Here is a 12,886-nt window from a genome sequence, read left to right as displayed (position 1 = left end):
AACAATCCTCCTTGGTGAGTACCACATAAAAGTAAAATATTAAGGTTCCCTTTGGTTTAGTGTTGTGTTGTAGAATAGACTAAACTTTTTCATTTAAATACTGAGCATAACGCTTGCTATGTAGGTGGCTTCTAAAATTCCTTTTTTTAGTGATATGTTTCTCTTAATTCAAATTTCTCTGTGATGAAGACTGTCAATATGTGTGAGAATGCAAAAACATTACCATGGTCAACATTTTGACAGTCCACAAAAATCTTAGAATGGCCAAATGCGTATCAGTTACAGTATGTGAGACTGCAAAAAGATGATTTATAGATTCCAAGCCCAGAAGGGACCACTGTGATCTTCTAATCTGACCTCAGTGATTACAGACAATTAGATCTGTGTTTTCTCATATACATTCTTTGATAATTTTAAGACATTGATTTCTCAGGCTAGTCTGCCTTGGAGAGTTCATGATACTATTATAATATGTCTCATATACTGTAGGTTCAAGAGTGAGAAGAAGACATGTTAGGGCAGCATTTCTGCCTTGGCTACAATCCTGTATTAAAGATTTCCTGGTGAAATGCCTGCATTCTATCCAATATTAAGCAATGTTTGAAAGGACCCTGGGACAGTTTTTCACAAATCAGCAAAGTACACATGCTTGGAAAGAAAAATAGGAAGGAAAATTCAAAGATTCCATATGACTAAATAAATATATGAATAGATGTTACTTTTTTCTGCGTACTGAAGTCTGAAGTGTGCTGATGAATAAACGTAATAAAATATACTTTTGTAAGTAGTACTTTTGTAAGTTCAGTGATGTAGTGAAAAGCATCACGACGATGACCATTAACTTTAGAAAACATGTGGGTTTGCTATTTCCCAAGAGAGATTTTGGAAAACACTGAGTTTGGCACATTTTTTTACATATTATTCTAGATCAAAAAAAAGGAAAAGTACAAAGAGAACATCCATTATTATCCATTATCACAAAACCTTTCATCATGATCAGAGAGGAGACATGTATATGGTCAGGAGTAAATATGTAATAAAATTTGTGTAGAGTAATATTGTTTTACAATAAATATAAATACTTACATTCTGATCCTGCAGTTAGTCAGTAGACTCTCCACATGTGTAAGTCCTAAAAGACTAAGGATTGGATCTTAAGGGCCTGAGAGCCTGCTATCTCACCAGTTTTACACCAATGTAATTCCACTGACCTTAATGCAGTTGCTCCAGACTTACACAAGTTTGAGATGAGAATCAATCTTTAAGACTTAATTCTTAAGGTAAAAAATATACATTACCTCTAGCTGCTTAAAAGCAAAAGGAGAACCATCCAGCTTCAAATTTTGAATGATTTCTTCCATGCTGTTTGCTGAAAACAGACTAAAAAAAGAAAAGCCTCATATGACTAAATGTATGATATGATTCCACCCTCCTTCCTGTCTGTGAAGTAATAAGAACTCAGACGTTAAAAACGGAATAGTTTAACTAGATCATCAGACTGATTCCCTACACTATCTCATCTCAATTACTGCAACATCCTTTCCCCCTGGGCTTGACAAATACAGTCTTGCTCTTCTCATATCCATTCAGAATGCAGTTGCAAAGATAATTTTTTTAGTCCATCATTTTGACCATATCTCTCTCTCTTTGCATCCCTCCCCAGGCTCCCTCTCTTTATCATATCAAATATAAGTTACTTGTCTTCACTTTCAAGGCCCTTTATGATCTATCCTCTCTCATTCAGTACTAAAAGGACAGCTCCAACCTCCAATTATCTCATGATGCCAGCCGCCACCACCCACTTGTCAAATTTTCAGATAAACACTTCTGTGCTTTCTTCCATGATCCCCTTCATACTTGGGAGAAGCTACCTATAAATATCCACAAAACTATCTTCCTTCAAAACCCTCCTTAAAACTCTCTTTTGGGAAGCCTACAAAAAACTTGACAATTGCTATCATGCCAACCAATATTGTCTCAGTTTTCTTGTACTCCCCCACCAGTCTGTCCTTAACTATCCATTGTCTCATCTTATACTTAGATTGTAAGCTCTTTGGGGCAGGGATTCTCTTTTTGTTCTGTGTTGTGCAGCATCTAGCGCAATGGGGTCTTGATCTATGACTGGGGCTCCTAGATGCTATGGTAATACAAATAATAAACAACATGTTCTCTACTGCTTTGACTGATGAGATTTTCTCTATTTCCCTTTCAAGACAATTTCACATTTGAATAAATCTCAGTTAGGAATACTGATATTCATTCTAAAACTTCTACTTTTGTCTTATCTATGTATTTATAATGCACCAGTTCCTATGGTATCAATTCAATTCTGATTGCTGTTTACACCCATAAAATATCTGTACAGAATTCCATCATCTCCATTGTTCAAGCAATCTATAAATTTCAGCTTCTCCTCATAAATCTGTCCTAATAGGCTTAATTTTTTATTGGTGTTGTTCCATGGTTTCCATCCATTGACCACTTTCCGATACTCACCTGCCCAAAACTGGTCACAGATGTAGCTTTGTCTCAGTACCCAAAGAATTACACACACGGTGCCCTGACCCCCAAAGTTCTAAATTCCAATTTTCAAGTGTCTTTGGTTTAATATGTCATAGGGCAGTTACGTACAAGAGTGACCTAAAGTAACAAAATTAGGTGGTTTAATGACTGTAGCAACATTTATCAAAAGTTATTTTTAATCACTGAATCAGCCAAGAACACCTGTTACTTACTTTAGGTCTTTTACATAGTATTATGTCTACCAGGTTAAGAACCCTACAAAAACAGATGTTAACAGACCACGCTATAGCCTTTTCTAGTACATAACCTGTTAAATCCAGTAAACATTAATACTGGTGTTTAACTGCACATTTTCCACACAAAAGTGGTAAGAAGGAAGAATGTCTGAGTACCTGTTAATCTTGTCCACATGTTCTTCAAGTACAAACTGCTTTTCTTGATCAATTTTGCACTATTTAAAAGAAAATACATCTTTCACTTGGCTCTATCTCAGCCTGTTTGAAAACTTTAAAAGCCCATCACTGGCACTGAAATACTATATTGATTTGCACTACAGAAAAGCCTACGCAGATAGCTCAGTTAATGCTGATTACCATATTTAATCAAACAGTACTTTACAGTATATGCAAACTTGTCATTGTGTGTTGAACATTTTGAAGTTTTTATCTCATGCTGCAGCGTTATTTATGAGCTAGCATATATTTCAAAGATATTTTGTCAATATTTGTCAGTAACAGATATAAAGAGAGATGATTTTACATACACTTTGAGAGTTCTGAGGAACTATAAGGAAAGGGAAATAAAGCTCTAATATGAGAGATGTGTGGTTTTCTTAAACATTTTTGTACAATAATAACTTCCATTTTAATATTAGAGATCCATATCTAGAGTGGAAGGTATATACAGATTATCTTTTAATATATGTCTGTCTGTAAGGCGTGGGGGAGAAGCAGCAGCAGCTGTTAGCTGCTGTGGTTTTGGGGGGATTTCTTTAAGAAATTTAGTACTATGGAATTTATTTGATTATCCCAATTAGTTTTATTTTCTCTTTCAATCTTGTTCTTCCAGCCTTCTCTCCTCTTTTGTGCTTGCTCGGTTCTTTTGATTTACAGTATTAATGTCACAATATCTTCTGACTTTGTAAGATAATTAGGTATGCTCGCATTAATAAATACACAATCTTATAACATTTTACCAGCAAAAATACTATTATTTTTAACCCATCCAATCTTCACAGAAGTACCAGGGCCCCTTTCTAGTCTTTCTGTTTATATTTATAAAATGTTTACACACATACAATTAGAAGACATGACAATTTGCATTAATTGGGTCACATCAACTGCTGGTATTGACAGACTGCCAGCAGCTGGGACTGCATGATGTGATGCCTTAGAACTAGAGTTTATGACAAATGTTTTAAACCTGTTAGCACGAGGGGGCTTAGGATGCAAACAGATATTTCATTTACACTAGCTGCAGCTCAGACAGGTTCCTTGTCACTTCTATTTTAATGACTGCCAAGGTGCAGCTTCCACTCTATTAACTCTCAGTTTACATGACATTTTATAGCAACATATTATCTCTTTTGGCTTGTAGTTTCCATTTCATCAAAGATATTCAGTGGTGTTAGATATGTTAATTTATTCCAATTATTTTTCCACTGAATGCTTATACAAGAACTTAACAACTCTAACAGGGAAATAGTGGATACCAATCTTATTCTAGAACCAAACAACTTGGGAGCAATATATGGGATGAAGAAATAAAATTAAGCTTCTGCCAGCACCAGGGCTTTTTTTCTTTTGGAAAAAGTACTATGAAGCTTACCAGAGTGGCTATATAGCTATTATACAAACTGAGTGCAAATTATCTAAAACCTCGATACATGCATACAGTGCGTTACAAAGAAATCTGACATACTCTAGCTTTGTGATGTGAAGTTAAATTCATCCACCCAAAATCTTGACTGACACTTCTTAGTGAGAATTATAAATTTGCCCTTTGGAAAATAAATAATCTTTCTCTGAAAATGTAAAACTAGCAACATTTGGCTATAGTGAGCACACATTGCTTTTATACTCCAAATGCATTTCACTAGACCACATTAAGAGCTTGATCTTGCTAACATACACTAAGCTTGGTAGCATTTGCCAAATTGGGCCTCAAAAATCAAAGGAACATGATTAATCACTGAAATTTGGGCTCAAAATTTAGACTCTGCAGATGACTTTAAAGAAAATAAGGATGAAATTCACATCATGCCAGAGTAACATGGTTTCATGCATGTAAAGTGGGAATGGCATAGGTGGAAAGGCAAAATCCATCCCAAACTCAGGGATATAGCATGGCATTAAAATGAAGTAAAATTCCTAGTTTGATCTTTAGGCTAAAATAGCAGTTTCTGTGTCATGTGGTGGGATGACAGAGCCACTGGATCCACATTGCATGGCCACTTCCCTTGCACCCAGTGCCATCCTCACTGCCAGTCTCATTCTGTCAGTGTCTGTCCCCTGGGTCAGTGCAAACAGTGCTGGAAATCAAAACTGAAAGGCAATAAATAGTAATACCTAGCACTTAGAAATTTACATTTTCAGGACCTCTGTTCTAGTGGATGAGCACAAATAAAACTGACCAGTCTAATTAACTTAATTGTCCAAACAGAATGAAATGCAAAAAGTAGTGAAAAGTGAATTAGATTTTTTTTAATTTTCAGTTTAAACCACTTATTTAGCCAGCAGATTACCTTCATGTGATACGAGTTCAGTACATCTGCAACATTTTCTTTTGAAGGAGATTTTAGTGCTATTAAATCTTCCTCTAGTGCAGGCAGCTACCAAAAAAAAAAAAAAAAAAAAAGGCAAATTAAAGTAATAGGGAAATAAAATATATTTCCACCTAGATTGTTGTTTAGTTATTTAATACTATTTTAATAGTTATAGATTAAAGACACTTGATCTGATTGAAAGCAGATAATGGGAGCAGCAGATGATCAGCATTTCTGAAAACTGATTTAATTACACCTTTGGAGATCAGCATAGAGGACATCTTCCTAAGCTGCACCTCTCTGTGGTGGGGCAGATAGCTACCCCTATCCCCACCCATCAAGAAAGAGTTAAAGAACTATTGTGGTCATAAACAGTCCCAGCCTGCTGCATCTGTGCAGCTTCTCAGGCCTGTGGATGAGCCCTTAAAAGGGAAGAACTCAGGCCAGTTGAGTTGGCGCTCTGAAACAAGCAGATCCAGTTCTCAGACCAGGGAACTAACCTGTGTGTTAAAGAACAGGGAGCACTATCATCCTGAGTCCACTGAGGAAAGAAGAGGGGCTGGTTTTGTTGTTAAAACACCCAGTTCTAACTCTTGGCTTTTAGCTATACAGGAGGATAGGGACTGAGATTTTCTGTAGACCTTGAAAGCCTGCTTCCCCTCCTTTTCCTGAGAAGGAGGCCTCCTGCCTTGAGAGTCTAAAAGCTAATTTACAACCCTCTGGACTAATTTACAACCCTCTGGAAGGAGGTGCACTTGCTATGATGTAAAGCTGCAGGGATTCAGGACTGGACACAGGACTAATGTTGCTCATGGAAAAACTTATCCGGTAAGGGAGTTGCCTATCTCCACCTCACAGGCTGACCTTGAGGCATAACTTTGACACACTGAAAAGAGCTGTGGCTGAAGCAAGCAAATATCTCCCACAGCTTGAGAGGATACTGGGAGTCCTGTTGCTGTGCTACACTTAAAGATATGTAGTGTTTGATACTCTAGGCACCTAGCCAACTCTGAGAGTGCAGATGAGAGGATAGAGTCAAGGCCTTGCATCCTCCTGCCCACTTAACCATCCATGCAAGGGGCAGACAATCTCACACTACAATCTTACCAAATGAGTTGATGATTTCGATCTCTCCCCAGCCAAATGTTTAAGACCCCCAACCCCTGCAAACACCTACTCAGGGATCTAACTTGCACATTAGTAGTTTCCATTGGCTTCACTGAGATTGTTATTTTGAAGATAATCTGCTATGTAAAGTGTCTGTGGGATCTGGACCTATATAGGCTACTGGGAAAGAGCTAGAGATAAAATATTGACTGTGAATTAACTTCTTCCCTGGGTTTTTAACCACCTAACCATTCATCTCCAAGTGGTATTTGGAGTCAGTGGCTGCCTTAACTGCTGTCCCCTAGAGTCATGCTTGGTTCTTACAAGGATTCAGATGTGGGCTTGAAGTAGTTCTTGATTGTTTGCCTATTAAAAAGCATTAGTAGGTTATTTTAATAGACGTTCCTAGTAAAGTGAAGTTTTCACAACTGGTTACCACAAGCCAGTGCTGAACATAACTCGGTTACTTTGCGTCACAAAATATCAATTTCATATTTTGTATAGAAGAACAGGAGCTTAAAACATGCTAAGCACCCAATTACCCCTGGCTTTACTGGGAGCTGAGCTGCTCAATGCCTCCAGGCATTACTGGGAGCCAGGCTGTTTGCGTTCAGTGTACCATATTTCCCCATGTATAAGATGCACCTTTTTTCGAAAAATTTGGGGTCTAAAAACTGGGTGCGTCTTATACAGTGGTTGTAGATTTTTTTACTTGCATTTATGATGAATAAAACTTGAGTTCAATAACATTTTCAAATTTCGGGCCCCAAAATTAAGGTGCGTCTTATACATGGGAGCATCTTATACATGGGAAAATACGGTATTTCTGGACTGTCAGATCTGAGTTAAAGAGCACAGAACAGCCATCTATATTTATTTGTAATAAGGGACTCAGGCACAGAAGATGAAACCAGATCCATAAGATATTTTGTATTTTCTTTCTTTGGTGATATCTCCAGTACTATGCCTCTGATGTAAATATTGCTGACAAAACTCGCACATATGAAGCAAGTCCCTGCATTCAAGTGTTCAGTGGTCAAATCAATATGACCTGTTTTGATGCACACAGGTGCATGGAAATTTTTGTTCTTAGGAGAGGCTTTAAAAATGTGGCCCATTATGATCATAAGAAGTCCTCAATGCCAACTGGCAGAGAGTTCACTGTTCTGTAACAGCAAAGCCTGACAAACTCACTACCCTAATGCTTTGCTGTCATAGTATTTATCTATAAAACATGTCATGTGAGATCATTAATTTCATTGTGGAATTTATATAATGATTAGATTTGAGTTATGTCTATAGACTGAAAAATGTCCTTATACTGTATAGGTGTAACTCTCCAGCAGAGGTGAAAAACTGGTTTTTTTGCCAGACAAAGGGATGTATCTTCAGATCTCTGCTTAAGTTCACATGTACATTAAGCACTCTAAAGCCAACACAATGGAAGCCCTATATACATGTGACAATCAACAGGAAAAACAGCTTGAGAGGGGGTGGGCGCAGGGAGTGAAACAAACAGTAGTATGGAAAGACACCTTGTAGCCAGAGCACCCCAGGAAGAGAACCATAGGGTCATTCTGTTTTGGGGGGAGAAAACAATGAGTTTTGGGAAATAGACAAAGCACAATGACATTTTGTCATTCTTCACCGAGGAAGCCAAAAGGATAACTCTTTCTGCATTCATGAAAGTTGATCCTGGCCATGTAGGGCTTTAGGTGAGAGATTGCTTTAGACAAGTACTTTAGCCTGTTGGAGTCGAGAGTTTAGACTCTAAGATGTGTGTATCTTTTCTTTTATTTGTAACCTGTTGTTCTTGCTCACTATCTCTTAAATCTTACTTTTTGTTCTTATAAAGGACCTGATCCTGATTGTAATATCAAGCTATGTACACTGTCTCTTTGGAGACCACTTACTGGTAATTATTGTGAGCATCTAGTGATGGGGATTGACTACTACAGAGAAATGCGTCTGAGGCATTTGGGGACCGGGATACACTAAGTGTTAACCTACAAGGCAAAGTAGGGGCTGGCAGAGCCCTGTGGAGAGTGCCTGAGTGGGTGAAGGGCTGGCAGTGCCGCAGCTGACGTCCAGCTACCATAGGCAAGACTCCCTCTCGCTGAAGGCAGGAGGGTAACAGTGATTCATTGTCCTGGACACACTGAGAGAGTGTCATACCTATACAGCATCAATGGGGCTGATGCTCGAGAGGCTAAACTTCACTGCATAATTAAAAATCAGGCAAAAAGAAGAAATTCAGCCTCAAGTTGATAACAGGTCAGTGTTAGATTTAAAGTAATGGTGGACAGATTTACCTTTTCTGATTCTACAAAGTGTGTAGCAATTCCTGCTTTTTGCAAATCTCTTCCTTTCATTCTAAATCCTGTAAGAGCAAGGTAATATCCCATCTTTCCTGAAAGTCTTGGCAAGAAGTAGCCTCCACCTACATCGGGAAAAAGGCCTGTAATTGGGGGGGAAAAAAAGAAAAAAGTGAACAAAACATCTAAAAAAATCTACTGCCCTAACCATCCATTTAACACAACTCACTGCACATTTTCAGTCCCCTTCTCACTCTCATCTCCATGTCTTGTACCTAACTCTCTAGCCTGTATCAGCTCTCCTTGATCTGGTCTGCCAGTCCTCTACCCTCTCATCCAAGTCTCTCCCTAAAGTGCACTTCTGCCACAGTGCCTACTAATTCTAGTCCTTCCTTCTGCAAGTATTCACAACAAACAGATAAGCCAGACATCAGTGCTCACTCCCTTTATGTCAAGCTTTTCATGAGAGAAACTATTTTTTATATATCTGTAAAACACCTAGCATGTTGGCAAATAACCAACAACACCAAAAAAAGATAGTCACTTGGTGAAAATCAAAAGTGGAAGGTACTCCTTCTCTCCAGTTTCATGATTAAGTCAATAAACTATCAAAATATATTGTAACCATCCACATAGAGAAGACCACAACTAACCTGCAGTTAGTGAGGGGGAGGGGGGGGAAATAACAAAACTTTCAAAATGTAAACCAATCACTAAGGCTGAAAGTTATAAGGAAATAGCTAGAAACTTACTTTTTAAATAAATAACCAATGAAAGTCCAAGAATCACACTAACGTTTTAAGAGTCCCACAATTCAAAAGAATTGATCTTTAGGCTTGTCAAAGGCAAATATATAGGTTTTATGGTCCGCAAAAACAACAGTTAATTTTTTTTTATATTTCCCATTAAACATTTACATTTGCACTAATATAACTGATCAAATATTTGATTTTTTTATCCTGTAATGTCATTTTCTTCCAAAAATTATACTCTCAAAGAAAATTACGCTTTTGATGTTTTTTAGTCCAACTTTTAAAAAAATTCCTGAACTCTAACCAAATTCTCTCCCCAGCTCCTCCTTTTAATTGGTGTCTTATAATTATTACATCCTATTAAACTCTTCATATTCATCTTCTCCTTCAATTCCTTCTCTTCCCTATACTCCTCAATCCCGCTTTCTTTCTACAGCTCTTAAGCTTTCTGCCTTCTATATTGTCTCCTACACTTGAAATATTTCCTTCTTCACAACCAAGCACTCTTTCCTCTTCAAATCCCTCTTTAAAACAGAAGCACTGTAGTCTACTGTACTGAGCACAGCTGGAAGTGGGAGTAAACAACCCTCAACTCTTACCTACATTCTGTGACTGATTCAAATGTAGCCTTGAGCAAGTCACTTCAACTGTCTGGGTGAAATGTTGGCCCACTGAAGTCATTGTCTGTGCTCTCATTTGTAAAATGGAGATACCACTATTTTTGTACAATGCCTTACATGGGGTGATCTGAGAATTAGTTAACTTTATCTTTTAACAGAAATGTGAAGAGCTATGTAAGAGATTATTATTCTTAAAACCCACCTCCTCAATGATTCTTTATTTGGTCTTGTCAGTCTTTCCATACCCTCCTACACATGAACTTCTCTCCTATATTTTTATCCTATCTCAAATGGAAACTCCGACAAGCAGCAACTATCTTATTTTATCATCTGTAAAGTTCTATGTATATTTTTGGTGGCATAGGTGTATAAAAATGTAGCATCTGAAAACACATTTTATTTTCATTGAAGGAGGGGTAAATTTTTGAAATGAGTCAATATGACAATTCAATAATTGAGTGTCTAGAGACAATGACACTTTTTAAGAATGCATGAAAAAGATCAAAGAAGAGCTGTGGCATTAAATCTATTAAAGATTTATTTTACTTTGTCTTGTCTTAAAAAAAAAAAAAAAAAAAAAAAAAAATTCCAGAGCAGAATTTCTGCTTGTAGGACCTCTCTTCACATTTCCACTATCAAATTTTAAATACATTTACTAAATCTTTACAAATAGCAAAATGTGTGTGCAAACTCTATCTTTGCTCGAAAGACCTGGATGTTTCCTACTGAATAATGAATACATTTAAGTTCTTTGTTTTCTTACACATTAGAATATATTTTAGGAATGAACCAACTTCTTGATCAGGTCTTCAAAGCCTTTTGAAGTAGGTGAAGATCTTTGTTCTAAACTATTTACTACAAGAAGAGCTGAGCTATGAATCTCAGGACTATAACAGTTGTTGCAGCATTGTATTCAAACAGTCTGATTTTATTAAAAGGTTTTTTCAGAAAACAGATGTTCTGAAAACACTCAACTTTTGATTGTAAGGGGCTCCATTACAGATTTTCTTTTCAGAGGCATCCAGGACCATTTGCAGTGATGGTCACACAAACATCTGCCCCTCCTTGATGACCTTTCACTTCATGCTTGCAATCCTGCTGGATTTTAGAAATAAATGGGGTTGCACCTCGCATGGGAGAGGATCATTACACTTGCTGAACAATGCTTGATAGTTTACCACCTGGTGCTGCAATGAGGCTGAATATTGCTTGCACCCAAGCAAGTCTAAACTTTTTATGGTCTTTGTTCTCGGGAATGCTTTAAATGAACTTCAGTTTCTCTTGCACACAGTCATGACCCAAAAACCCTAGTTTAGGTGAACTTAAAAGTGCCCAAAGCTTTCTGGGGAACCTGACACCTTTTCTCCACATCCTTGGAGGTGGGAGGAGTGGTGGGCACTGGGCATATTTCATCTCTGGAGATAATATGGAGCCTGTACGATATATTCCCAGGTCTTGCTCAGCTCCATCACTGGCATCAGTAACAAGACTGGTCGCTGACCGGGTCTTTCACTCTGCTTGACTGTGTTGGTGCTCTGCCCTTAGAGGAGTGCTGTCTCATGCCCTCACTCCGAGACCTCCCTTCAGCACTGCAATGGTTTAAGATCAGTCTGACTACACAGCTTTTTATAAATGGTGATAGCTTTAATCCCTGAAGCACTGGTGTCAAGGCACCCAAGTACAATAGCTGGAGCTGTCAGTGTTGTAGCTGTCAGTACTGGGATCCTATACACAGAACAGAACAGTGGTGTCAATGTTGTCAGTGCCAACTTTTGGCATCCTTTGCACTTCTGCCCACTTTCCATTTCCCAGTTCTGGAGTTTAATGAGTTCTTAAACCAGCATCAGCCCTTGATCTCTCATCTGGCCTTGCTATGGTCCTAACAGTCACCACTGGATCTGAAGTGACCTGCCTGGACTGCTCTAACACACATCCCTGGACTTGTGGGTCATGATAGAGAAGGACTTGCCTAGAACATCTGTCTGGGATGTGTTTCTTGATGAGACAGAAGGGGAAGTGACTGAGGATTGTTCTGACAGGCAGAGTGTGAACCCTGAGGGTTTGGATTCAGCCACGGGGAGTGACTGTTGGTGCAAAGTGTGTTGCCCTACTGTATAGAATACAATTTCTTTTTTTGAACATCCTTTATATGGGCAGTGTGAAATTAAGATTTTTTCACCAAATGTAATCTTAAAACTGGTTTAGGGTCTGAGTACTGGATTAGGCACTTGCTCTGTTCCAGCACAGAGAGGGTCATCTCACACAGGAGCACAAACAGGCAGAGGGCCCATGCGCTGCCCTCAATGGACACTAGTATTTTTAAAATTTCCATTTCTCACACATGGTGTTCTCTTGTCTTGTTACATCAACATACACAAGAGTATAGTGAGACCTGCTGAAAGATGAGGCCAAGGTGGCAGGAGGTTGGAGAACAAGGTCACCTGGCAGCAGTGGCTCCTGACCTGCAGCTGGGCCCAGTTCCCCACTCCAGGCATTGTGATCTGGTGCACAGGGTTGCAGTGCTACTCAGGTTTGACCTATCTGCCCCTCCATTTCCATTTGTGGAGGAGCAGACAGGCCAAACCTGAATAGCACTGTGGCCCCGTGTGCCAGGCTGCAATGCTGCTCTAACCAAATGGGAAGGGGTGTGTGTTTGGGGGGGGGGGGGGGGGGGGGAGGAAGAGAAGGGGTGGTTTAGTCATTTCCATGGTTTCATGATTTCTGTGACTTCATGACAAAATCATAGTCCTATTGATAAGCCTACTATCTGAAGTGTTGGATTTGATTAATCTCTTTAATATAAAG

General features: G+C 38.6%; 1 protein-coding gene across 1 annotated transcript in view; it reads right to left on the bottom strand.

Annotated features, from left to right (window-relative positions):
- HIBCH (3-hydroxyisobutyryl-CoA hydrolase) overlaps positions 1-12,886 on the bottom strand; it is a 69,624-nt gene that overhangs the window by 16,499 nt on the left and 40,239 nt on the right. Inside the window, exons 8-11 of the mRNA XM_067549019.1 lie at positions 8,707-8,852; positions 5,267-5,353; positions 2,916-2,974; positions 1,299-1,380 (exon numbers count right to left, since the gene is read on the bottom strand). Of these exons, the coding sequence (XP_067405120.1) occupies positions 1,299-1,380; positions 2,916-2,974; positions 5,267-5,353; positions 8,707-8,852 (374 nt within the window). The remainder of the gene's footprint in view (positions 1-1,298; positions 1,381-2,915; positions 2,975-5,266; positions 5,354-8,706; positions 8,853-12,886) is intronic.

This window comes from Emydura macquarii, unplaced genomic scaffold (genome assembly GCF_026122565.2).
Source record: "Emydura macquarii macquarii isolate MOO-44397 ecotype Brisbane River unplaced genomic scaffold, CSIRO-AGI_Emac_v2 contig_1253, whole genome shotgun sequence".
NCBI classification, from domain to species: domain Eukaryota; kingdom Metazoa; phylum Chordata; order Testudines; family Chelidae; genus Emydura; species Emydura macquarii.
This window is presented reverse-complemented; position numbering and strand designations above follow the sequence as displayed.